The sequence below is a fragment of the Rousettus aegyptiacus genome, unplaced genomic scaffold, assembly GCF_014176215.1.
Source record: "Rousettus aegyptiacus isolate mRouAeg1 unplaced genomic scaffold, mRouAeg1.p scaffold_m13_p_4, whole genome shotgun sequence".
Taxonomy (NCBI): Eukaryota; Metazoa; Chordata; class Mammalia; order Chiroptera; family Pteropodidae; genus Rousettus; species Rousettus aegyptiacus.
The window spans coordinates 132143247-132170990 of record NW_023416307.1 but is presented as its reverse complement, the minus strand read 5'-3'; the positions used below and the strand labels follow the sequence as shown (position 1 = coordinate 132170990).

General features: G+C 38.6%; 1 protein-coding gene and 1 pseudogene across 9 annotated transcripts in view; both read left to right on the top strand.

The window, feature by feature from the left end:
- Nucleotides 1–12854, top strand: part of LOC107508459 (collagen alpha-4(VI) chain) — a 114136-nt gene extending 101282 nt beyond the window's left edge. For 8 of the 9 annotated variants that reach the window (XM_016140253.2, XM_016140251.2, XM_016140258.2 and 5 more), the window contains 4 exons: nucleotides 2562–2652; nucleotides 3935–4618; nucleotides 6419–6515; nucleotides 7045–12854. In XM_016140253.2, the coding sequence (XP_015995739.2) occupies nucleotides 2562–2652; nucleotides 3935–4618; nucleotides 6419–6515; nucleotides 7045–7306 (1134 nt within the window). In that variant the 3' untranslated portion in view covers nucleotides 7307–12854. Of the gene's footprint in view, nucleotides 1–2561; nucleotides 2653–3934; nucleotides 4619–5274; nucleotides 5932–6418; nucleotides 6516–7044 lie in introns of those variants that run through there. The other variant, XM_036219485.1, reaches the window with a different exon arrangement.
- On the top strand, nucleotides 2098–2211 carry LOC118601842 (annotated as a pseudogene).
- Nucleotides 12855–27744: the final 14890 nt, after the last annotated feature.

Genomic DNA, 27744 nt, shown 5'->3' with positions numbered 1-27744 from the left:
TGTCTGTATTCTTTCAAAACATGTCTTTCTATTATATAAAAGAGGATGTTAATGCAAATCCCTGTGCTGTATCCCTCCCGCCTCCATATATTCCTGTCTTTAGTATATACCTAGTCCCTACAGACCACAACTGGACAATCAGAAATGAAGTTGGTTGAGAGAATTACCAAAGGTGCTGATTCAAACAATAATAAAGCTTTGAGCCTCAAGCAGATCACTTGGTTGGTGTTTAAGGGCCTCTATTTTTGAGATGTCCTTTTGCAGTAGGAATCACAGATCCTGTTTCCTCTTCTCACCCTAGTATTCCCTCTCGTACTATCTCTCTGCTTGAGCTTTCTCAGAAATTATCGATCTGATCAGTGACTAGGATCATGCTGGCCATTCCAAAGTCAAAGTAATTAAATGTCACTTAAAAACAACTAGGTACAGATGAATCTATACTGAATCATAGTTCCCTATGGACTTCTGATTTGTTTTTGTGTACTTGTTCCCACAATTTTGTTTTTACAGGAACAGGACAATTTTTTACAGGAACATAAAATTATTCTTCCTAAGAAAAGATTTTTAAAAGAGTCATTCTGTAGCTATTCTAATTTCTTTGAAGTTGGTCATTTTCCAACAATCAGAACAATAATCCTTGTAGCTGCTCAGAGTAGAAAAGGTAACAAAATGCCCTGAACACAAGGCAAATACAGAAGACAGTAATGGAGGACCAGGCTGTGTTGAAACAGAAAGAATACTCAGCAGCATTGACTCCAACCCTAAAGCTTTGTTGCTGAGGAAAGCGAGGCCAGAGACTTGTCCAAGACCACATAGCCAACTATGGCTCACCGAGGACAAGGACCCAGGTTCATGACACCTAATCTATTCTTGCTGCATAGAACTTTCCCCATGAACCATTCCTTTGTATAGACTTGGGGAAATATTTGAATTTGTTTGAAGTCTTTTATAGTATCTTAAACATTCACACGAATTCTGAACTTTATAACATACTTCCCCCATTTCCCTGTTATTTAAAAATAATGTATACAAGGTTAGCACTTCCCCACAACTCTTGGGGGGTAAAATTAATGCTCCCAGGGTTATCCCAGTCTCCTCATAACTTCTGGAGCACTGATAGGAATCCTGATTTCAGAGGCCTTCCAAATCACCCCATGTGCTTTCCAGTAAACTATCAATGTATCATATGCGTGCCTACTCTGTTTTCTCTAACCCTTGGTGATTAATTAGGTCCATTTGGTTTGGTCAATGCTCAGATCTTATAACCATGTGGAGTAGATCTGTATGAATGTTGAAAGTTGGCAACTCTGCATGCATTCTTCATGTCAGCCTCCTCCATCTGGTAAGGAGTTTCAGGGTTTCAGATGTGCTGTGTAGCTGCACATTGGAGGTGGGTATTCTCTATCTTTGGGGAGTGGGAGCAATGAGAAAAATTCTATAGATAACCACTGCCTAGCTCTGGGCCTTTCTACATGCTGTTCCTCTATGCTGTAATGATTTTTTTCTACTTTTCTACGTAAGCATCCTACTCATTCTTTTGAAAGTACTAGATACCATCATCTTCATCAGATCCTCTCTATCCCTTCCCCTTGAAATTAATCTCCTCTTCTTGTGTTCCTAAAACATACTATTGGACCTCTTTCTTTCTTGAGAATAATTTATCTCTCCTTCCACTGAGGTTTTAAGTGATTTGAGGGTGTGGCTGTGTCATTTTGTATGTCCACATGGCTTGCGAACATTGTTATGTAGTAGTTGCATAATCAGTCTGGGTTCATTTGAATTTCTAAGTCCGGTAAAAAGCACAATTTAGATTGCTTTTGTCGTGTGAGGAACAAAATAGGATGCATTTCACCTTTCTTTTCAGGAGACTTAGGAATGTTCCTGTTTGGTTTATCTATTTGTTTGTTTGTTTTGATGTTATATTAGCATAAACAAAAGTTCAACTCTTTATATTTCTTTTCCCAAAAGTGTTTTTCCTTTAAGTAAAGCTCAGTCTGAGAGACTATGATGGAATATGCTGCAGTCCTAAACAGAAAGAGTGAAGAGCTCTGTAAGGAGTATATGTCACGGAACAGTCTTTTTTAAAGCTATCCTTGCATCTGCGGCTATGCCACCCTGAATGTGCCTGATCTCGTCTGATCTCAGAAGCAGGGTGGGGCCTGGTTAGTACTTGGATGGGAGACCACCTAGGAATACCAGGAGCTGTAGGCATTAAAAAAAAAATTAAATTTTAAAAAATACAGTTACCCTTACCTGTCAATCTACCCGAGGCCTAGCATAACAACTTCAAATACTAAACACTTTGTTGCCAGAGGAGGGTCTGGAGCCTGCTTGGTCCTGGGCACAGGAATGAAGGAGGAGAGCTGACCTTCAGTGAGACCTTGGCCTAAAAGGCTATCGATAACTGTCAAATAATGCCGAATAATATATGCATATATTTCTATAATTATATATTCTCCTCAAAATATCATGCTAATGTTTTGCTTGTCTGAATTGGAAAAAGAAACATAGTCTGAAATTTAATTCAGCTAATGACAAACTTGTATATATGTTTGGATTAGACGGATGGCACCAACGGAGTTCACTTATTCGTCTGGGAGACTGAGAGCCAACAGGATGTGGAGCACATGGCCCGCTGCACTCTCTGCTATGGTAAGCCTGCACAGCATTTCTTATTAGACCGATGTCTTTAGAACAGGATGGTCTAGCCAAGGGCCGTGGGCCAGATCTGCTCTGCAGATGTGTATCTATTTGGTATGTGCAGTATTTTAGAATCTGGGAATTTCCTATTAATTCTGGATTACGAGTTTTTCTTAGGAAGTTGGACTAGTCTGGAGAATCACAGATGCTGGATTCCCACGTAGTCATAGTCAGCCGGAGCTAAGTTGTGCCTATCCCCTTTTGAGGGGGCAAGTGTCTGCTAGCACCCCGCAGTCCCTTTCCCTCCCTATTGTCTTACCGCTGATCTACTCTGCTTATTTACCTGTCCCGCTAGGTTCCTGTAGATGGCTGGGCTTGTGTTCCTTCCTTAGGCATTTTAGTGTGAAGTGCAAACCACTGAATTAAGTCAAGAGTCCGGGTTCTAGGCCTGGAACTGCCATTGACCACCAGCAGGGTGCTGACAAGTTATTCTGTGTCTTCAGCCTTCATCATTCTACCCCACACCTCACACTAGCCTGTGCCAGAGGAAACTTTGTGCTGAAACCCATGCATACCCCTGTATGGAGAGCTCTCATCCATCCCCATATCATTTAAGGCTAGAGTGAGCCCTACAGGTGAAATCAAAAGGGGATTTAATTGCTCCACACTAAGACCTATCACTGCCATGAGAGAGTTGTTCTGAGAACTTGGCCAACTCAAATGTAGTAACTGCCATTCATAGAATATGTTATAGTTGATCAATCACTTTCACATCTATCATCTCATTTGGCACGTTGTTTCTCTGGGCCTCAGTTCTCTCTCCTATAGAAGCATAAATCTGGTTGGTATTTACCGAGTCTGAGCTTTTACTATGCACCAGGCATTGTTCTGAGCACTTTACATAGATTAACTCACAAAATAGGTTCTATTATTATCATTGCCCCCATCTGAAAGATGAAGAAACTGAGGTAATGGGAAGGCTGAGTGATTTGCCTGAAGTCACACACCCCATAAGAGGTAGGGCATAGACTGAACCAGACAGGTGTCTATGAAGCTAAAGATTGGGAAGCCATATGGCCTAGTGGTTAGAAACATTAAATGTGGAATCAGATCATCTCAGTTCTTTCTTCTGATAAAGGGACACATTTACTTACAGTGTCCATCTGCTGGCCGTGCTAACACAATGCAAATAACACTCAGCAACAGCTGTCCTCATTGAGAATCTAGAAATCTGTTTGCATGGAAAGGAAAGAAATGCATAGTAACCCTGGCCTCTCCCTGCCTTCTTCCCCAGACAAGTGCCGACCAGCTCCGGAGTGCAGGTTGGGCACACCTGGACCCCTGGCGGTAGATGTGGACGTGGCATTTGTGGTGGACAGCTCCCACAGCGTCAGTGAGGTTGTGTACCGGGCTGCCTTGAGTCTGGTGGATGCCATGCTCAACAACATAGAGGTGGCTGCACAGCCAAACACGTCTCTCTACGGGGCACGTGCGGCCCTGTTGATGCACACGACTCCTGGCTTCTGGCCAGGCTCTGGACAACCCCCTGTGCTTGAGGGTTTCCTGCTGACCACCTATGGGCACCGGATGCAGATGCAGAGGCATATCCGTGAGGCCGTGGGCCGCCCCCTGCAAGGAGCTCCTGCCCTGGGCCATGCCCTGGAGTGGACACTAGAGAAGGTGCTCCTGGCAGCCCCACTGCCCAGGAGGGCACGGATTCTCTTCGCCATCGTGGCCAGTGAGACCAGCAGCTGGGACTGGGAGAAGCTAAGGACTGTGTCCCTGGAGGCCAAGTGCAAGGGCATCACTCTGTTTGTGCTGGCCTTGGGCTCGGTCGTGGGAACTCATGAGCTGGCCGAGCTGGCCCAAGTAGCCAGTGCCCCCTCTGAGCAGCACCTGTTGCGCCTGGAGGGGATCTCAGACCCAGAGGTGGCCTATGCCCAGGGCTTCATGCGGGCCTTTTTGAATCTCCTAAAAAGTGAGTGGCCCTGGAACCCTGGGGATACCCTGGGTGGGGTAGGGAGAGGAACTTACAGAGCCTGGCATTTGGGAAAGCAGGTGTCTGCTGTACCCTTTACCATTGCCGAAGTGTGTGCACCTCCACAGCCTCTGCGGAGCCTCCAGAGAGCACCCCATTTCCCGAAAACCCTGAGCTATTTCAGTGCACAGTGTCCCTGAGCTATTTCATTGCCCTGACACTGTGCCACGCCTACTGTAGCTTTCTCGTCTGGAACCTCTCAGCTGGCGGCTGGGAGACCTCAGGTTTCTACTTAACCTCTCAATTCTCTCTTTTTCCAAAATGAAAATTACAGTCTCTTCCTTATTTGGGAAGCCTACTTTCAAATATGTGCATGGAGGGGCTCAGAAAAACACAAGTGCTGTACAAATATAAAGTGTAGTTACTGTTATTACTATCTCCTATAACCCAGACTCCAGAATCCAGTGGTTTATAACAGTGCTTCTCAAATTTTAACGTGCACACACTGGGGATCTTGTTAAAATGTGGATTTTGATTCAGTAGGGCTGAGCTGAGGCCTGAGATTGTGCATTTTTAACAAGCTCCCAAGTGATACTGATGCTGCTGGTCCATGGACCACATTTTGAGTAACAAGTGTATATGATATATATTTTCAGAGGTCTTCAGGGACTGCAGGAATTGAGGGAGGGTCTCCCGCCTCAGGTTACGGTGGAGGAAGCCAACAGTGAAGGTTAAAGGGCACACTGACAGTGTATCCTGGCTGGAATTCTTCCCTGCTTCCTGTCCTGCTGTCCTCACTTCCAGCTGGAACTAGTTCAACCAAATTCATGGGCAGCCAGTACCAAAACTGTATCCTTAACATAATAACGGAGATTATTAGGATTGAGGGAGTGGGTATTATTATTATGGTCACATTTCCAGGAGTTCGTTTTGGGCTTTGTCCACCAGTACATAATCCAAACAACTCACATGCAGGGTGCCTTGTTGTGACATGTGAAGACTTCTTGCCTTCCTTGTGGGATACATGAGTTTTTCAGTTTATAAGTGTGTGTGACACCCTATTGGGAGCCTTGAGGGACATCTGCTCCTTTATCACTGAAGAAATAAAGGGAGTCTGATGGATATGTTAGAAGTACTGACACAGCACTCGTGCCCCTCTAGTGTGAGAGGTACAAAGATCAATGAATCGGTTCTAGTCTCAGCTGCGCCACTAGTGAGCTGTGTGATCCTAGAAAGGTCAGTGAACTGCTCTGAACTTTACATCTCTTATTGTTACAGGAGGTGAAGGAGAGATTTCTAATAGCGGGCTGATGGTTTAGTAACCATTTGAGGGAAAAGCAGGCTAAAGGGACCACTTTTCTAGTCTGTTTTAATTTCATTTTACTTTATTTTTTATGTTTCATTTTGTCAGGTTGCATTTTATGTCTTGTTATATTATTTTATGTTGTGATTTTATTTATGTGATAAGATGCATTTTTGTTTTAATTTTTTTATTTTATTGGCTTTTACTTTTGTATTTATTTTATGCTTTACTTGAATTAATCTTATGTCTTTTTGATTTATGTCAATGGATTTATTTTTGTTTTTATGTTTTATTTTATTTCATTTTTTGTTATGTTTATTTTGCTTTATTGTATGTTTTTCTTATGCTTTATTTGATTTTATTTTATATCTTTTAAATTTTGTGTTAATGGGTAATATTTTGTGTTTTTTTATGCTTTATTTTACTTCGTTTATTTTATTTTAAAATTTTATATCATTTTCTGCTTTATTTGATTTGGTTTGATATTTTATTTTTAGGTGGAACAAACCAGTACCCACCCCCAGAGCTCACTGAAGAGTGTGGGGGCCCCAACCGAGGGGACACTCTCCTTCAACCACTTACGCTTATCAAGAGGTAGGCTGAGGGGGGAGCTGAAGTTGTCCCATAGCTCTGTTCCCTGCAGGAAACTGTCTCCCTAAAGAATGGTCACAGGCAATACCAGTCCTTGACTTGACCCAAAGTATTGAACAAGAAATGCCTGCAAAACACAAGATGTTCCTGTATTTGCCAACTCTGACGTGGTTTGATTTGTCTTTTCTTCTTCTTACTTATTTTTTTAATGTTAAGAGTAACATGGGACGAATAAAAAACATTCAAGGAGCACACAACTGTATAAAAGCAAAAAATGAAAAATTTCCATTTCACTACATCCCCCCCAGCTTCTAATCCCACATCCCAAAGGTAAAATTAATAATGCTGAACATATTATCCTGACGTTCGTTCAAACACTTCTGCAGACCTAAGGGAGTAGCTAATGTGATGACAAAGTCATCAGGAAATGCCCCAAACCTAAAGCTTACTGAGCCCAGCAACGGCAGGGTAATTGAACCTTTCTGTTCTTGTGGTTTGGTTATGCAGTTTGATGTGGGTTGTTTCTGTACAGGTCGCCCAAGCGCCGCCGTGGCATAGCTGGCTTTGCTGATGACTTGGAAGCATTTGAAGCAACAGACTTTCTTCTAGAGAGTGGAACAGCCATGATGACATCTGTAACTCAGAAAGAAGCACCTGAGAATTACGAAAAGAATGGATATGCAGCTGAAGAAAATGAACAAGAAATGCTTGCAAAACAAAAAGAAAATGGAAAAGAAATAAGTTTGGGCACTGCCTCTGGTAAAAACCAAACGGCTTCTTGTTCCTTAGGTTGAATTCACTTTTTAAAATCTTTATCTTTAAAAAAAAATTCCTTTACACTACGTTAGCATGAAAAATTTGCCTTTTTATACAGTTCCCTTTATACAATTTCCAAATGAACGAATTCATGTATGCTGTTAAAGAAATCAGTTTAAGAGAACATAAAATGGCTAACTTTCATCTATCTGTAAAACTGGAGCTGAACAGAAGCTATTTCCGGGAGCATGATGGAGGCACACATCATGAAGTGTCTGTACTTCATTGTGGAGCAGCAATGGCCTATCGCAGAAGTAGTGAACATACTCCTGACCTTGAGGGAGTATGAGTGGCCGCCTGTGTTCTGACCAAGTTTCAGGAACATTTCCATCTATCTAAAACAATAGCAGCATGATTTTGGATCACAGGATGTAGTAATGCAAATATCACATTACCCTTACATGGGTAGAACAAAGTAAGCAAAACGGTGAATACATTAGAAAGAGATCTGGGGGGTTTTGACTCTGAAGTTTTTTTAAATCAGGGGAAAGATGGCTGAAAGAGTTTCCAGTGAGTGGTGTGGTTAGTGCTGCTTAGATTAAATGAGCGATAATTTCCCAGAGGTTTTTTGAATGCCCCTAGATTGTTCTCCATCTAAATTATTTAATCTCTCTGTGGCTTATTTTTCTGATATGTAAAGTGAGGATTATGTGAATACCTACTTCATAAGGTTGTTTTGAAAATAAAAGTTGATAATTCACGTGTTTGCCACATAGTAAGCTGCAATCTGAGTTAGCTAAGATGCTGATGATATGTCCCACCCTTAGATTCCAAAACAAATGCATGTGCAAAGGAAATAACAAAACCAGATAGAGGAATAAAGGTGAGATATTTAAGAACACTAATCAAACTTAGGAAGCCATTATTGAAAATCCCAGCCATGTTACAAAGCATAGATCTCAGCTCATGCTCCATTTATATGACCATAGTAAGCTATCTGTAGAAGGATAGGATTTGCCTTCATATACAACAACTCACAGTATGGATTATGCATTTCAATTCAGTAATATTTTTTTTGAAAGCTGCAGAATGTCTGCTTTCAATGGGGCACTGAGTGACTTAAGGAATTGCTTAGAAGAGTTAAAGTATTAGGATAATGGCATTACAGAGCCATACTCCCAGCAGAGACAGTAACATTTCACCTCCTTAGGCTAAAAATTAAGCATAGAATTACTTACTCTGTTGATTATTCTATTTTCAGTATATAATATTCTCAAGTAATCTTATTAAGGCAGTGATTTTTAGTCTTGGCTGTAAATTGAAATCATCTGGGACTCTTTTAAAATTCTCAATACCTAGACCTCACCCCAGATCAATCTCTGGGTAGGGGGCTTACCTAGTAATTCCACTGAGCAAACAAGAGTGAGAACCACTGCTCTAAGGCATTCTTTCCCACAATTTAAGGTGAACGAGATAGAAGAGAGCTTACAGGTAATCTAACCTAATTGTATTCACAAAAACTGAGGCTCGAAGGTTCCCCAAATTTTCCACCCACTTTGTAACTTGGCTCTGGCCAGTCCCCTCCCACTGCATTTCGAGGCCACTCCAAACCTTTACCAGCTCCTCTCCGTCCTCCATGTCTCTTTCTTTAGCAGATGCCCTTCTTGTTTGCTTCCAAAAGAAATAAAGGTGGCCAGATGTGGCCTCCTGCAGCTTCCTGTATTTCTGCACACCCTGTCTTCCTGTCCTCCAGCCAGAGAAAAGAACTGTCTCTTGTCTTCACGAGTGTTCCATCCGAACTGTCAAAAAGGACCAAAAGGCCCTTTCAGACCTTGCCGACTTGAGATGGGGGCCACTGTTGGTCACTACCTTCCTCTTCAAACTCTTTCCTGTCTTAGCTTTGGAGATAAGATCCTTGTTTTACCTCTGACTCCTCCATCTTTGTGAGTTCATCTTCCTAGGTTCATCCTCACAGGGGGATCCAGGTTTTACGGAACCTGAAGTTTATACAATTTAGGGGGGCTCTGTTTACTAAAAAGAACACAAAAAATTTTTAAAATTAAGCATGAGAGTGAATATGTACATGTAAGAGGCTTATGGAAATGGAGGATCCTGAAGCTTTGGCTTCATTAATTTCATGGTGAATCTGCAATGCCTTTCCCAAGGTCCTTTCTTCAGTCTTCTAAGCATTCTCCACACATGACTGGAGCCAGCTTTCCTACTACAACTTCAACTCTTCCCCTCTGTACTGATGACTTCAAATTGGCATCTTCCATCTTTAACTCTCTCCTGAGATGCAGACCAGTGTTTTTATCTAACCTCCAGATGGCACCATTGCACATGCCCTCAGTCATCTCAAACAAACGGTCTTTTCCTCCAAGCTTTCTCCTTTATTTCTTTCCCGGAATGAACCCCCATTGGGCCAGGAATGGAAAGTTGAAACCCAAATATCACACTAGTTGTTTCCTCTCCTACCCTCCTGCCTCCAACAGGTAACTACTCTTGGAGTAACTGCCTCCTTAGCATCTCTCAGACCCATCTGCTTTTCCCACATCCTCCCTCTTAACACCTTGGCTTTCACTTCCAGTGTAACTGCAGTACTGTCTAACTGGTCTCATTTTTTTCCAGATTGTCCATCCCCCTAATTCCATTCTGGACACCAAAGTTAATTTTTCTAAAATGCCAGATCTGGTTGTGACATTACACTTTTTCTGTATTTCCCATAGTTTATAAGATAATGTCCAGGTGCCTTGGTAAGGCACATAGGCCGCTGTGATTAGATCTCTACGTTGGTGCTCAGGGACCTACTGGCTGCCACTTCCCTTCACGTACCCCTTGCACTATTTACAGTTGCCCTTCATGCCCTGTTCTTCATGCCATTGCTTACCATCTGCCTGTCTGCATCCTCTCCACCATGTCCACCTGGATTACATCTACTCATCTTTTCATACTCAGTGTCACCTCTACTTAGAGTCCTTTCTGACCCCCAGGTAGTATTAAATTTTCGTGGCCTCCTTTGTGTTGTGCCCCTTTATCTTAAGCCAAATTCTGCCATAGCACCTGTAACCTCTATTGCACCTACTTGTGAAGAATTAAATAAGGTCATCTCTCTTGATAGAAGCCAGGCTAATCTTGGTATAATTTACCATTTCAGTGTTATTTCCAAAGCACATAAATCTATTTTTTTTTTCTTTTACTTTTCTCCACCAAGTAGGGCTACATAAGACATTTGTACCAAGAGACAGAACCAGCTTAGGCAAAATTGCAATTTCATTGTAGCTGTTCTTCATACCTATCCAACTCCCTTCTTTCTCTTCCTTTTTTCTTTCTTTATTCCTGGATTCCATGGACTTCCTTGAGTAAAACTGGTTACTACTGCAGGATTCTTCCAAGAAGGCAAAAGTTAACACACATGGTAAAAATAATGCAAATGTAAAATTGGGGGCTTGCAGTTGTTTTGGTGAAAACTTGTTTGCCCCACCCTCAATGCTATATGATACTGATAAAAGTAAAAAGACTCTGAGGCTTCCTGAGTGTTAGTTTGCAAGAATAACTTTGAGATTCTTAGTTTAAAAAATTGAAGATTTATTCACCTATAGCTGTGTCGACCAAGTATTAGCCATAAATTTGAATAATTTGAAACTAAACGAAACTGAAAATTCATATCCTTGGTTACAATAGCCATATTTCAAATACCCAATAATTAATGTGGACAGTGGCTAGTATTTTGGATAATGCAGATATAGAACACTTCCCTCATTGCAGAAACTTCTTCTGGACAGTGCTGCCCTAGAAAAATAATTGAGGAGAAGCAGCCTCTGTTTGATCGTTGACTGAAGGCAAGGATGGGGTTTCTAAAAGCAAAAGCCACAAAGCGTCACTAGTAAAAACAATGCTTTGTTTAAGCAAGTCCTTGGCTTGTCGGTTGGAATCAGTTTGTAATGGTAGAGGTTGGTGTTATTGGATTGTTGAGCCACATCCTATTTGTAGGTACAGAGTTCAGTCAAAAGTTAATCACTGGAGTGTTTTTCTGTTGACTCTAATAAGTTTGTGGAGAAGCATTTCTCTGGCTCCTTCTCCTGGGCCCTCACTGCTTGCTCTCTTTCACCCCACCTCCGCCCCTCCTGAATCATACTCAAGCAGCAGGCCAATTCAAATGTGCCCGGTCAAGGCGTAAGACAGTTTTCAAGATCAGTTCTTCACTCCACTAGGAGTGTATCTCATCCTCTTGTGCCCAGCACATCCGGTCACTCCTTCAGGAAAACTAGCATGTTTTTGATTAAATTAATGGGACTTGAGTAGGCAGCTTCTCAAGAGCAGACCATACATTTTAACTCATACATTCTGAAGACATTGTCTTCTTTATTTGGGAGTGCTTGGAAGGCCCAGGGGAAACTATTTAGAAGATACCACTATTCTATGCTGCAAAGTTGACCTGAAACAAGAATATTTTTCTATGATATAAAATGTGCCCAAGGGAAATCTATTCTTCCTAGAAGGCAGAAGTTACACACCTGGGAAAATAAATGTCTGAATTAAAATTCAAGGCATCTAAGATTTTGCTCTGTTGTAACTTGTTGATTTTCAATACTACTTTTTATTTTCCAGGAACATAATGTTTTTCTTTTAATAGATATCTTAACTTCTTGGGCAAGTGTCAGGGTGCAGTAAATCATAGATAAGTTGGATTTGCTTAGGCCTTTGGAAGGCTGGGATTAGGCAAGGGATTGGGATGGTTGGAAAAAAAAGAGAAATAAGTATAATAAACAAATAAGGAGTTCTCAGTGTTAGAAAGTTTATTTATTAATTTATTCACTCGTTCACTCACTTATACATTGTCTGGTATCTGCCAGATGTTAAGTACTGTGCAAAGTAATAGCTATAACAGTATCGTACCTTTCACATGTGTTATGTGACACCTTACAACAAACTTGTGATGTAGGTTTTTTTTTTTTTTAATATTGCTTTAATGGTTGAGGAAACCAAGTCTCAGAGAGGTTAAGTTACTTGTTCAATTGGTGGTGAGGCTATGATTCATTTTTAGGTCTATGACACCAAATCATCATTCCTTTCCTGTCATGCTTATGCAGAAAATTCAGCTACCTCTGCATTTGTTTTGCGGCGGGTCCTTGTCTTTGCATCCAGTGGAAGGCGACTGCCAGGATTACATCCTGAAATGGTACTATAACAAGAAGGAGCGGGTTTGCCAGCAGTTCTGGTATGGCAGCTGTGGGGGCAACACCAACTGGTTCGAAACCAAGGAAGAGTGTGAGGTTTGGTGTGTCCCAGAACCCCTGTAGAATTGGGCAGAGCCTTATTACTGCTGTTTCTGCTTTAATAGCTGATGAAAATGAGGTTACCTTTCCTGAGACACTGCCACACAGCTCATAAGTGATGAAGCCCACTCTACAACCTCAGAGGTTAGATACCTAACCCCTGAATATTTTCCTGCCAATGAGGGCTTGGGGCCAAATGATTTGTGATTTGAGAAAGACCGCATTCTAATAGTTAAAAAAGTAGCCAAAACTTTCCTGAAAGTTACTTAAAGGATTTAGAACTGAATGAAAAAGAAACTTGAACTTAACCTATAACATTACTTTAATTTTTTTTTTTTTTTTTTTTTGGCTATGTAGCAAAAGAAAAAGCCAGTGAATAAAACCTAATTTGGAAGTGAGTTGAAACTTGATTTCTTTCTTTACCACGAGAACCTGGAAGTAGTAGTCAAAGCAGGGGTCTGGAAAAAGGGACATTTAAAGTGAAATTTCATTCTTACCACCTGTTGTGAAAATAAAGTCATTTTCAGTGAAATCATTTGACGTGAAGCTGCACGTGATTCCTGCTCACTGCAATTTACGCTACGGTTTGTGACATGGCAGCTGAGGGAGGGAAAACAGCAGTGACTTTGCCATGGGACTGATCCTTTGTCATCAATTACGGTGACTCTTGCCCTTTAAAATGTAGTGACTCAACAATTCAGGCTGAAGCGGTCAATGCAAATATCCAGGTTTACCCTGGATGAAAAATTTTGCGATACAATACGAGTATTGAGGATGATTGTGACTTTGTGAGACCTTCTGGCTCACAGCTTGATTCTCTAGGCCTCTGAACTTGGGCCCAGGTTCAGGGAAGAAATTGGCACTGAATGGACTTCTGGAGCTGCTGGGTACTGAGGGTACCTGGCACAGGGCCTGTGGAGGATCACATGTTAGTCTTCTCAGGCTGCCATAAAAAATGCCACAGCCGGGGAGACTTAAACAATAGAAATTTATTTCTCACAGTTCTGGAGACTGGAAGTCCAAGATCAGGGAGCTGGTTTCTTTCGTTTCTGGTGAGAGATTTTTTTCTGGCTTGCAGGCAGCTGTCTTTTTGCTGTCTTCAAATAGTTTTTCTTTTGGGGAAAGAGAAAAAAAGAGAGGGAGGGAGAGGGAGAGAGGGAACAGGAGAAAGTGAGCAACAGCAAGAGTGAAAGAAGAGGGGAGAGGGGAGGAGGAGAGAAAGTGAGAGGATTATCTGGTGTCTCTTCTTATCAGGACACTAATCCTAAAGTTTAGGGCCCCATCCTCATGGTCTTCTAACCTCAATAACCTCCTGAAGGCCATATCTCCAAATGTAGTCATATTTGGGGTTAGGGCTTCCACATATGAACTTGAGAGACATAAACATTCAGTCTATAACAGATCACAAGCATCTGGTGATTGCCCCCAGGGGCCCAGAGCGGAGCTTGCTTTCTGGCAAGTTCCTGTTTGATAACAAAAGTTGTGATTTCTAGAATCTCTTTTATTTCTCCTTTCAAGCCCAGCAACACTGCAGCTTTATATAAAATCATAGAAACATTAAAATTTTATTCTATTTTATGACAATTATTTTTGTCTGACCACAACAAGATAACTATGTGTTCATGGTAGCAAATTGGTAAATTTGTAATTTAAATTTGTATTTTCACTGAAATGCGCATGGAAGAAATAAAGGTCATCTACAATTGTTTCTCCCCAAAGTAACCATTTTGCTATAATCTAGGGTTCTACTGCCTGGAATACTATTTTTTTTCCCTTTCATTAACACACTATATTGTAACTAATTTTGGCTAAAGCATTTTCATGATGGGAATGAAATGGCAGATATTTCATCTTGCTTAGCAGAGCTGCTTATCATGCAGATGTATGTATGCATATCTTCATTTAGGCATAACCTCAGCCTCTTAGGCATATAGGAGCCAAGCTTCTCAACTCTGAGGATGGTATGTAATTTGAACTGTGATCTATTTTCTCCTTCTTATTCCTACCCTGCCCTTTCCAGGAATTGAGAACACATAGGCAAAGACAAGTTGGCAGTATAACCCTTCCATGGAGCTCTTCTGACTCCTGCAGAGTGTTTACCTGAAAAACCCTGAAGTACAAAGACAATCTGACCAAGGGGCAGGAACAATTATCTATTGTTTTAGATAGCTATTCATTGCATTCCTGTATACACAGTTTATAAAGCACTTTCTCATCTCATGTATTTGTCCACTCCCACCACCAAATTTCTGATAATGGCGTTGTTTTCCCCATTTTCCCCCATTGTTTTCCCCATTCTCAAAGAAGTGAAGTTGCTCGACCCAGACACATAACATAACCTGGCCTCAAACTCCTTTTGATCCCAACATGAGGGTTCCTTTTGCTCTACTCTATTGGTTCCAAAACAGGAGCTGCCACCAAAGGATTCTGAAGGTCTGTGCCACAGAGGGGGGAGGATGCGCTGAGATGGCACAAAGGTATTTCCTGCCTGACAGAAGGAAGCTTGACCTGCCTCAGATACCTCCCTCTTCACCCCTGGGAGTTCCAGTCTGAGAAGCAGGAATGGCCTGAAAGAGAAGTCGAACTGCAATGCAAGAGGATTCTAGTGATGGCCTTGGCCAACCCCACAGGAGCTCTGACTCCGCTAGGGTTTATCAGAGTTGCCCCAAGGTGGGGCCAAAATGGCTGGGCCTTTATCCCCACCTCCACTGGCCATTGGATGTGGGCTGCCCCGAGAAGGGTTTGCTCATGGAGTAGGCAGTTTTACAGCTGTGCCAGGCCCAAGAGGGGGTCCAGCTGAAGGCTGTCTGTCAACAGCGTTCTTAACATCTGGGGTAGTAATTCCTTCATTGAAGGGAGATCTGGGGAGAGAAACTCCCTGTTCATCTCAGTGCCTCTACCTGGAATGTCCTTTATTATTCTGTTTCCAAATTTTTATAGCTTTCCAAATTTAACAGGACACACTCAAAAGCATTAGTATGACATACAAGGCCTCAGAGATCTGTTCTTTGCATTCAGCTCTTATTCTCATCAGTGATGGTAGCTGTTCTGCCCTTCCAAATTTTCACCGAAGCAATACTAAATACATCACTTGTAGAGTTCTGGAAATTCCATAGTCTATCCATCCATGCTTTTGCCCTTGGTGAGACTTCTATGGGTAATGCTTTTTAAATTCATTTATTTGAAAAATTTTTAATAGGCATTTACTATCCATCAGATCCATTATCTGTGTCAAAATCTAGCTTAGTTCTCATTGCCTCTGTGAAAACTTCTCTGATTATCTCCTTTCAAGAAAAAAATTCATTATTATTTCCTATGGGCTGCTTTGTACACACTTTTCTTTTTTGCCCTTTTTCCCATCATATGTACATCATTTGTCATTTAGAATGCTTATATTCTGAGCCTTTTCAGCTTGGAATTGCCTGATCTCTATAGGGCCCAACAAGTTTCCTTTTGGTTCTGAGTTTTTAGATCTCTGCCTGTTTTCAAAGACTGTTAGAAATGTCCCTCAACAATTATTGACATTTTCTTTCCTTCCCTATCTCTTGCTCAATAAAAAAACTTTGCTTTGTAGATGTTCTGCATTTGTTTCAGACACCAGAGCATCAGTGTTCCATCCACCAAGTGGAAAAAGATCCATGTGTTTTCATTTTCTCCCTTGGATCCGTTATCTCATTAATTATCACCATGCTCTGCCCTAGGGGTATTAATTTTTCTGATGAAGGAATTAAGATGCAGAAAGGTCAAGCGACATCAAATCTCATGCAATGAATCAGTTGGTAGCCTAAAATTAGAATTAAAATGTGTTTGTAACTGATTTGGCATCTGCTTGATTCACTCCACAAAGCTTAAGTCTTTTAATTATTACATGAATTGACTGTTTTGTATTTTTAAGCACATAGTGGATTTCATGGATTCTAGAAAATAGGAGAGTTTGGGATTGGTAGGCTCAGAATTTGGCTTTTAACCATCTTATAAAGGTATAAATGAATCCAAGGATTTGTCCTGAGCTCTCCTGAGTGCTCATGCTCCTTGGGCACTTTCTCAGGGTTTATCCTTTGTTTAATACAGTTGGGGATTCATTGTTGGGATTATGATGTTATGGAAAATACTAAGCCTAGGGCACTTGAATTCAGCATCTGGTACCTTCTTGGACTTCTCTGGTGATCTTATGCAAGTTTCTTCATTTTGGGGCCTCAGTTTCTTTTTTCTGGCTGAGGAGACTGGAGATAAGAGAAATATCTCTTGCCCCTCTATATTCGTTCTAAATTCTGCATGCAAACTAAATCTTTCTTTGGCTCATCTTTTACCTTAGCTAAAAGAAGCAAGCCCAGATGAGGACAATAGAACCACCCAGATCAGCCCAACACAAATTGCTGACCAAGAGAACAATGAACTAAACAAATGGCTGTTTAAATACACTAAGTTTGGGAGTGATTAATATTTGGCAGAAGTTGGCACTGGGCTGGCTCATGTGTCCTCAGCTGTCAGTCTGTTGGTCAGTTGGCTGGCGTAGGGTCACCTCCTAATGATAAAAAATTATATATTTGTATGCATGTAATAATATAGCTTCTGAATCATGAAGAAATAGAAAATGTGAACAGACCAATAACAAGTAAAGAGGTTGAACTAGTAATAAAAAATCTCTCAAAACAAAGAAAAGCCCATATTTAGTGTCGGTCTTAGCCTATCGATAGTGATACTATCTATCTAGCAACGTCTTGGGGCATCCACCTGGACCCGTACTACTTGTGGTGAGCTCCTACAGACATTTCTCTGACTGGAACCAGTGTTGTAACTGGACTGACCCTGTGGTCCCTATTGTGACTGCAAGACACACCTCAGCAACAACTATCAAGGAACTTTGAAAAAAAAGCAAGGTTTTACTCACAAGTCCTGGAGGCACACAGTATGACTGGGGCCACACAGTGAGGTTACCTGGATGGGAAGAAAATCTGGGGTTCTGCCTTTATTGGTGTTGAAAATAGGGTGCCTAGGGTGTCACAGTTTCCTCTATATTGGCGGATTTAAAACATAAGAGTGGGATTTAAAGCACAAGATGGTAAACACAGGGTCATTCAAAGGGTCAGTTATCTAGGTCACCCAGGATTTTCTAAAAAGGAAACTTTATGGGCACAGCAGCTTGGCTCTTTGTCTAGTGGCATAGCTGAAGTTTGTTTATTTGAGATAGGTGACACTGATATGGATGCTTCAGAAATCAAAAGCTTACAATCAGGCTTTATTAAATCAACAAAGCTAGTTGTCAGCATCTACACTACAGCCCAGAACCAGATGGCTTCAGTTATGAATTCTACTGAACATTTAATGAATTAACACAGTCCTTCTCAAACTCTTCCAAAAAATCAAGGAGGGAACACTTCCAAATACAACTAAATCATTTTATGAGGTCAGCATTACTTTGTTACCAAAGTCAGATAAGAACACTAAAGAAAAGGAAACTAGAGGCCAATATCCTTGATAAATATAGAGGCAAAAATCTTTAGCAAAATGCTAGCAAACCAAATTCAACAGCACATTAAAAGGATCATATACAATGATCAATGAGATTTATCCCTGGGATGCAAGCATGATTCAACATATACAAATCAATCAGTGTGATATACTACATTAAAAGAATGAAGGATAAAAATCTTATGATCATCTCAATAGATGGAGAAAATTCAGCATCCTTTCATGATAAAAAAAAACCCTTAACAAATTGGGTAGAGAAAGAATGTACCTCAATGTTATAAAGCCATATTTGACAGATAACATGATACTCAATGGTAAAAGATTAAGAGCTTTTCTGCCAAGATCAGAAACAAGACCAGAGTGTCCATTCTTCCCACCTCTATTCAACATAATACTGGAAATCTTAGCCAGAGAAATTAAGCAAAAAGAAAAAAAAAAAAGGTATCCAAATCAGAAAGGAAGAAGTAAAATTGCCTCTGTAGATAACATGATATTATATATAGAAAACTCTGACGACTCCATCAAAAAAACTAGAACTAATAAATTCAGAAAAGAAGTTGCAGGATGCAAAGTCAACATACAAAAATCAATTGTATTTTATACACTAAGAATAAACTGTTTGAAAGAGAAATTTAGAAAGCAATCACATTTACAATAGCATCAAAAAGAAACAAATACTTAGGAATAAATTTAACCAAAGATGTGAAAGACCAGTGTAGTGAAAATCATGACACTGATGAAAAAAATTGAAGATAACACAAATAAATAGAAAGATATCACATATCCTTGGGTTTTAAGACCTTAATCTATTTAACTAGTCTCCTGTGGACAGATTAATTGGTAATTTCCAGTTTTTAGTCAGTACATAAAAGATTAAGACTAGTATTAAAGATGCTATTACATGGGCACTTATCAAGCAGGTGGACACCAGCAAAGGGCCATACCAGTGTGCAATGGTTAAATATCAGCTTTGATTACATTATGTCTTGGCAAATGTTGGTAAATAAGTTAACTAGCGATAATATTGCTATAGCAAAAGAGGTATGCATTTTGAATTTTGATAGATCTTGCTAATTAGCCCTCCAAATGGTGCCATTAATATAAATTTCCACCTGTACTATGAGAATGTCCACTTCCTCATGCATTTATCAGAACTGGTTTTGTCGAATTTCAAAATTTTGACAGATTCGCTATATTAAGAATGATAACTTTTTTGTAATTCTTTAATTATAAATATGATGATCACCTTTTCTGGAGGGCTGTTTCTGGAAACTGCCTATTTATACACTTTTAATCAAATTTTCTACCAAGTTGATTATCTTTTTCTTACTGATTTTGGGATCTCTTTGCAAAGAAAGAAAATTATCTGTCATGTACAGAATTTTTCAGTTTATCAGTAATTTTTAAATATATATATTTGTTTTAAACATATATATTTAAATGTATATTTTAAATATATATATATATATAGATATATATATATATATATATATATATATATTAAAGCACCTGCTGGTACTGCCTTTTCAGTCTCCTCTTTCTTTTCACCTAGAATGTGAAAATGAGGCTGGAGATGCAGAAGCCTTAGCTAAAAATGGTAGAAAATTAGAAAAGTCTGGATTCTTGATGGTGTAGACTTTATACCTACCTGCCCTGAACTGCCTATCTTGGACTACTTGTCATGTGAGGCAAATTCCTTGTTTGTCTGGGTTATTGTTTATCAAGCTTTCTGGAACCAGAAACAAAACAAGACCCTAACTGATATGTAGTCATTCAAAGTTCCTCCTTTAAATCTCTAGTTCAAGTGTAGGTAAATCCCTCATCTCTTGTGCTTTAGTCAAGGCTCTTGGATATAAGCGACAGAAGTAAAACTCAAAACAATTAGTTAAGGCAATAAGAAGAATTCATTCGCTCGTCTATCCTTTTGAAGGAGTGGATACAGTCAAGTTCCTGAAACCAGAGATTCGAACACTGACTGACCTCTATATTTCTATCTTTAAGTTTATTTCTTTTTGTGGATCAGTTACAGTTTTTCACACCAGTTCTTTCTAGGAGTCTTGAACCATTATCTCAACAGTTCCTTCATCACATCTTACCAGCTAAGCCACCAGAAATAAGGAACTTCCTCTTGTTTAGGTGATTGGCACATATCACAGAGTACCGGGGACTTCCTCACTCCTAGGTCTCCTTCATCTGGTGGGCGTTATCCATAATCTATCACTAGGAAACCTCTTCATTGACACTCTGACTCTAAATAATCAAAATTTAGTCTTTCTAAGTGCTACGTTGGTAGTCCCTTCTCAATCCGAATTTCCAATCAGAAGGACTTTCACTCTCTGGCTGACATGTATAAGAGGACAGCTTTTATTCTGAAATATTATGAGCATATTTTAATAAAATGAAGCATCCCTGTAACTACAACTACATATCTAGGTAGAAGAAAAGGATAAATCATGTTGTTTTCTCATAGGTCTCCCCCACTCCCACTCCAAATTATGTGAGAAGTACTTTTCTTAGGAAAGTCATAAAAAGAAAACTCAAACCATTTGCCATAAATTCACTAAGTCCCAATGGGACTGACAAGAGTTATGTGAGTCACAATGTGGCAAATAGCAAATAGACTGTGGTTGGATTCAGAATAACAAAAGAATGGTCGGATTTCAAGAATTTCTCCACCATTGATAGATACGGAATGAGGCAAAAATAGAAAGAAAGGAATGATTCATCACTGAAAAGAATGCATCATAATTTAGGAAATAAGAAGATTTGTGCAAAAGAAGATGGTGAAAGACTTCTGGTGAAGATTAGCAGAATCTAGATAAACCAATCCTATTTTCCTCTATGAAATAACAGAAAAATAGCAACCATGCTCTATAAAGAATATGCAGTAAAATCCACAAGATTTCACTAAGAAATCCAGATAATTCTATTTTAAATTGCATCTTGTTTATCCCCTACCACTCCTGATTCCCCTGTTTGTCTCCCAAGCATTTATTATCTCTTATACTATATAAATTATACCAAGTATTACATTTATGTTTTATTGTCTGCTGCCCTTTCCCCCTTCCCCTTAATAACAGAAATTCTACAAGGGCAGGGATTTTTGCTTCTTGTATTCATTGATATATTTCAAAGGGCTTAGAATAGTGCCTGGAAATGGTGACCACTAAATAATATTTGTTGAATGAATGAAGATGCTTCTGCAGACTCTAGAAGTACATAGAATTCACTACAAATTGGTGGTATCATGAGATTATCAGTTGGCAATCCCTGATCTTGGAAAGATGATTTGCCAGCATCCCTTCGAGCCCTCTTTGATGCTAAGAAGTAGTAAGAAAGTTCAGTCTTAAAGAAGAATAGCAGACATACCATCTCATGAGATGGAAACTACTGAGTGTCAGTATAGAGAGAAATATCGGGGGCAAGGTCACTTAAAGAGAAGGAAGCACAAAAACACTACATGAAGAATATGTGATATTGGCTTCATTGAGAGTCATGTTTGACTTCTTATAGCTGATACAAAAAACAAAAACAAAAAACAAAAACAAACAACAACAAGAAAAAACCCCCAAAGCAGAGAGTTGGTGAGAGAGAGAATGTTTTAGGACAATAGATTTAAACCTTAGTCGCTAGCTGGACCAGCTCACCCAGTCTGACACCTGTTATCATACACTGTCCTTTAGCAAATAGTTGACCAAGAAAGATTGGCTCTCATGAAAAGATGAACAATAATCATAAAGAAACTAGCTGGGAACAATAATAAAAATATTGAAAAATAAAAATGAAGACAGTCACTATAACAAGAATAACAGAATAATGATTTTACAAAGCGGAAAAAACTAAAACAAATACTTTCTTTGAAATTAAATTGGAAAAAAGACATACGGCCTTTTTACACTAAAAGCTCAGAGAAGAAACAGTACAGAGAAGATAAAAGAAAATGCTAAGAAGAGAGAAAAATGAGCTTCAAGAACTCAGGAAAAAAAGTCAATGGGGAGACTGAAGCCGTTATATAACGATAGCCATATTAGAAGAAGTAAAAAATGAAGCAATACTAAGAATACAATCAAGGATATAAAAGACAGTTTTTCAGAAAACAGAAAAATAAAACAGAAAGGAAAAAAGAATTTAAAAGGAATAGAGAGAAAATAATAGAAAGATAAAAAGGATTTTACTTATACATAATTGGTGTTCTTGAATAAGAGAACAAAGTTCAAAGCTATAAACCAAACAATTAAGCAATATTTAGGGCTGTTCCAGTTACTATGACTAAATAACAAATGATCCCCAAACCCAGTGATATAGGCTCACAGATTCTGTGGATCATGACTATGGACCAGGCACAGTGGGGAGGGCTCAGCTCTGTTCCACAATGTCTAGGGCTCAGCTGGGAGATGTTTTACTCTTTCTTTGGAAGTCATCAAACGTCACTTCCATCGCATTCTCCTTATCAAGGCAATAATGAAATCTTGGCCAGATGCAAAGAGAAAGTAAATATACTTTACCACTTGATGGGAGTGAAGAATGACAAAAGTTTGGAAGAGCATTTGAGACTGAAAATATTGCTGTGGCCAGTTTTGGAAAACAATTTGTATTGAAAATAAAATATGAGGCAAACTATAGATAAAGTAGAGGTGTAGGAAACCTAAAAAATGCTAAAATGCAATGTCATTTAGATGAAGATAATTTTTTAGAATATAACTTAATGAAATTGACTTAAAAAGAAATAAGAAAAATAGAGTAAATCAATAACCATTAAAGAAATTTAATGTGAAATTAAAAGTCTTTCCCTTCAAAAGACACTGAGCCAGAATTTTATAGATAAATTTTCTCAAACTTTTAGGAATAGATAATCTCTAGCTTACCCAAACTAATTCTGAGGATAGGGGGAAAAAAGCATGAATCAACTATTTCATAAGGCTAGTATAAAATTTATATAAAAGATGAAAAACTATACAACAAAATAAAATTATTGTAGAAATGTTAAATTATTAACATTGACTTTTGTTGTATAAAAAAATATATAGCATCTTCAAATAGGATTTATCTGTGGAATTCAAGGATGGCATCAAAATCCGTCATGGTAAAATATGAACAGATTTAAAAAAATTTAGTATATGTTGTTTCTGAAGACTCTTGTTCATGGTGGCTTGATTTTTGTGTGTTTTTTTGCTGCTTTTTAATTTATTTTCTAATTTTGTGTTTGGGTTTATGGTAAGTAGAGTTTAATGTGTCAGAATCTTGTGAGCCCTGGTTCAAGTATGTGTCTCTCCAAAGAAGATTTTTTTTTTAATTTAATTTTTATTTTTCAATTACAGTTGGCATATGATATTATATTAGTTTCAGGTGTATGAGATAGTGATTAGACATTTATTTAACCTATAAAGTTATCATACCAATCAATCTAGTATATATCTGACACCATACATAGTTATTACAATATTATTGACTATATTTGTTATGCTGTACTTTACATCTCTACAACTATTTTGTAACTACCAATTTGCAGAGGGTGTACTGTAAAATCTGCTTTGAAATTGTTTCAACTTTGCTGTATTTTGGAACATTTTAATAATGAAATGTTGGAGGAAAAAAAATGGAGATAGCGAAATGAGTTAATCAGTCTGTGTAAGTGCTCTAAACATGAGCTCAATAAATTTATCAACTGAAGCAGTGTTGATGAGGAGCTAAGGAAGAATAAATGAAAAATAGTGTGTTAAAAGGTAGACTTAGGTCCCTAACTTTAGAGTGTAATTTTTCAGTGTTCTTTCTCAAATAAGTTCCAAATCCAAAGTGACAAGTCTGCCTCTCTTTCCAGGAAGAGGCAATAGAGCTGTAAGGGCAGAGGAGACATAGAAATTCTAGGAATGGGAGCTCTATTTGAGCACCATTTTACCTACAGAAAACACTTTGAGTGTCAGCTTCCCCAGGAAATCAGAGCTTTTATCTAGCATCCAGGTGGGAGATTCTTTGAGTTAGGAAGATTGTCACACAGCTTTATTTTTACCATTGACATAGATAGTCATCAACATAATCATACCAAATAAGCTGTGTGTTCAGTAGACAATCATAGAGGGCTTTAAGTTGTTATGATGACAGACTGGCCAGCCAGCTTCTATATTTCTCCTTCCAACTTCTTATTCAAAAGAAATAGAACAACAACAATCAAAAAAAAAGAAAGAAAGAAAGAAAGAAAAGAAACAGAACAGCTAAAAACTGGCAAGAATACTAGAAAATGAAGATATGAGATGTCAGAATTAGAGTGGAATTTCTTCTGAATACAATATTTTAGAATGATCAAAGAGCATCATCTTAGATCATTCACCTCCTGTCCACCTTTTGCAAAGAGACAATTCAGAGCCCCTCAAAGGATTTGAGTGATGCATTCCTAAATACCTGACACAGGCGTTAGAACACCGACTGAAAAACAGTGAACCTCGCTCCCAAATGCAGACTCCCATCCTCCCCTTGCCCCACTAACACCTTTCTTTTTATATTCATTCCGAGATTAATACACCTAGCAACAAACATGGCAGGAGTAGCAGATGGGAAGAGATTCAATGGGTCCTATCATTCTTTAACATTAAGAAAAAGCTCACTAAACAGTTGCAGAGACAGGAAGAGTTCTGAAGCAGTGCCTACATAGGGTTTAATATTCCATGCAACATAGTTCATTAAAACAAAAGCTGTAAACATCTGACTTTGAATTAGAGATCTCCAACTGTCAGATCAAGAGGACACCTAGTCCCCAGCCAGCAGACTCATGCTAAATGAATGCTGTTAGGCTTTACTAATTAAATCAGTGGCTGTTTAATATATTGTATTGAACAGACAGTCATAAGTAGGACTGAGATGAGGAGGCTGTCAGCACTCAAGAAGACAGCAAAAGAAGCTAAGGACATTTCATGTTGTTACCAAATACTGGGTATCTCTCTCTCTCTTTCTCTCTATTCAAAGTTAAGTAAACAAAAACCCCCATGGGGACTCTGCTAAGATTAACAAGAAACAGAGGCAAGGAAATGATTTCCTGAAGACTGAGAAGAGCAACTATCTGAAAATAACTTTTTTTTTCACAAAAAAGAACATTTTAGAAGAAAGTAGCATTCCCCCCCCCCAAAAGATGAAAAAGATAAAACCTCTATAACACAAAGGTAGATATATGAGGAAAGAAGTTAAGGTGAAAGTAGAAATGCAAAGTGTGCTGGTTTATGTAAGGAAATAATGCAAGAAAACCTAAAATACGATAGAGTACAGCGGTGATGGTCTAAGGCAAAAAACTGTTGTGATATAGAGAACAAATGCAGAACACTTCCACAATACAGAGAGGAAATATAAAGAGAAGGAAATGATCAGGAAGATTATAGATATGGGAAAAAGGTAGTAGAGATTTTGTTTCAATAAATTAAATGAGAAAAATAAGGACATAACACTGGTCATGAGGAAAAAACATCTAGAATTAAAATAAAATTTTGAATTTAAAATTCGAAGAATCTCTATTTTGTTCTTGGTAAAATTAGCAAAATAGATTCAACACATAAGAATATTCTTATGGAAAAATTTTTGTTTTATTAAAGTATAGCTGACACAATATTATATTAATTTTTGGTGTATAACATTGTGATTTGACATTTATATACCTAATGATATGATCACCATGATAACTCTAGTAACCATCTGTCACTGTACAGTTATTATGTTATTACTGACTCTATTCCCTGTGTTGTACACTAAATCCCCATGACTTATTTTTATAACTGGAAGTTTGTGCCTCTTAGTCAAAAGGGGGAGAAAAATATTTTATAAGGACTCAGTATGAGAAAGAAGTTATTTGTAAAAATGAAAACATTGGGCAGTCCTCAGATCATTCCCCTTCCCCCCACACACAATATTTAATACCAAAGAAAATAAAATAGTACTAACAGTTTTTTAAAGGGGGAAAAATGACTCAACAATTCTATACTTTATTAAATATTATGGGTACCCAAAAGTCAGAGACATCCTGAAATATGCAAGAACTCAGAAAAGTAATAATTATTCTTTCTTCCTTAAGAACATTTCTCAATGTATATTTCAGTTAATTCAATGAATCAAAAATTAAAGAAAGAATTCTGATCCTGCTCTGGTGGTATATACCTTTCATAACTCATTTCTCTAGTGTTTACAATGAACACAATCTGGACAAAATACAAAAAAACAATTTGAAATCAAAGTTAAACAAAAGGAAGCCGATTTTAGAGCAGTGGTTAAAACTTGAAGTGACCACATGGCATTGAATTTATTTGTTTTTTTCAAGAATATGTACTTTTACCACTTTTTGCAATACAAAGAGTGTGGTGGTCAGATCTCAACAGAACTGCATTTGTAATCTTACATTGCAACTTCAACTACATAAGCTTGAGCAGTTTACAGACTTAAAGAGTTATGAGACTCTTTGAGTCTCAGTTTCTGTATCTATGAAATGATTATAATAATGCTTACTTTGGGACTTGGATAAATGTCTGACACAATGCTTCACATAGAGAAGAGGCTTAATTAACGACATAAGAATTACATTTGTACCTACCCAATAGACTAAGCTCTCTGCAGAAATTATTTCTCTTTTGTGTACTTTTATATCTTTGGTCCTTAGTTTGGTTCTTGGCACATAGCAGGTAGTGTGGAAAAAATTTGCTAATTATTGGGATTAAAACATTGATTAAAGGGATCTTAAAGATTGTTTAGTTTTGTTTCTGTTTTTGTTTTTTAATGAAATCCCCAAACTGAGCCATTCCTACTGAAAAGTACCTTAATTTTTTTTTTTTTTTTTAGATGAAGTTTGTATTGAATCATTTATCTTCACTTGACACTTGGCTGCTTTTGGAGAGTCCTGTTAAGAATGTGTGCTTTGATCACAAGCCGAAGGCAAGACAAATGCATTGGGATCCCCTCTCCTAAGTCTTTTGCTAGTCAATTGAGCAGTCCTCCATTCTAGCTAAGTTGATTTCCTCTTCCCTGAATACACCAAGTTAGTTTTCACTTGAGTCATCTTTTATTTCTAAAATGCTTCCTTCTCTCTTTTCAATCAACATCCCACCTCATTTGCAAGGCCTTCCCTTTAGGAGACCTCTCATCTGACATTTACCTTGTTAGAAATGTTATTTCCCTACTCTGAAATATAGGGGAAATATAATTAAGAGTAAGATCTCCTGCCGATCCAGAAATTGCTCTCCACACAGTATAGAAAAGAAAGAAAACAGTTTTATTATCATATAAACATCAAACCAGACTGTGATGGTGCATCACAGGCAATCTGATATAGACATTGCAGAGACAGACATAAATCTTACCCTTTTGTGCAGCCAAGTGGATATCATCCATAACATACATATTCTGAAGATAAATGATAATTAGTCCTCAAATAAGAAGATGAGACAGCACCATTTGTCACACACAGTTCATCTTAAATTCACTGGTAATTGGGGTGGCCATCTGTTGGCTAGTTGCTTTTATCCAAAGGAAAATGTTTTGTGTGTGTCTTGACCGTGAAAGGTAGATTTGCAGCTTGGAGCCAGGTGCCCTGCCAAAGGTAGGATCCTTCCCTTCCACGGAACCTGGGAAGTAGGGGTGCCGTCCTTGCTTGATGATAACTTTGAAAAATGATGGGCTCCAGATTCTTGAGAAAAACTTTCCTGAGCTGTAAATCTGGCAAAAGTCTTACTTAGTTTTTAAAATTTTGTATACACATCTCA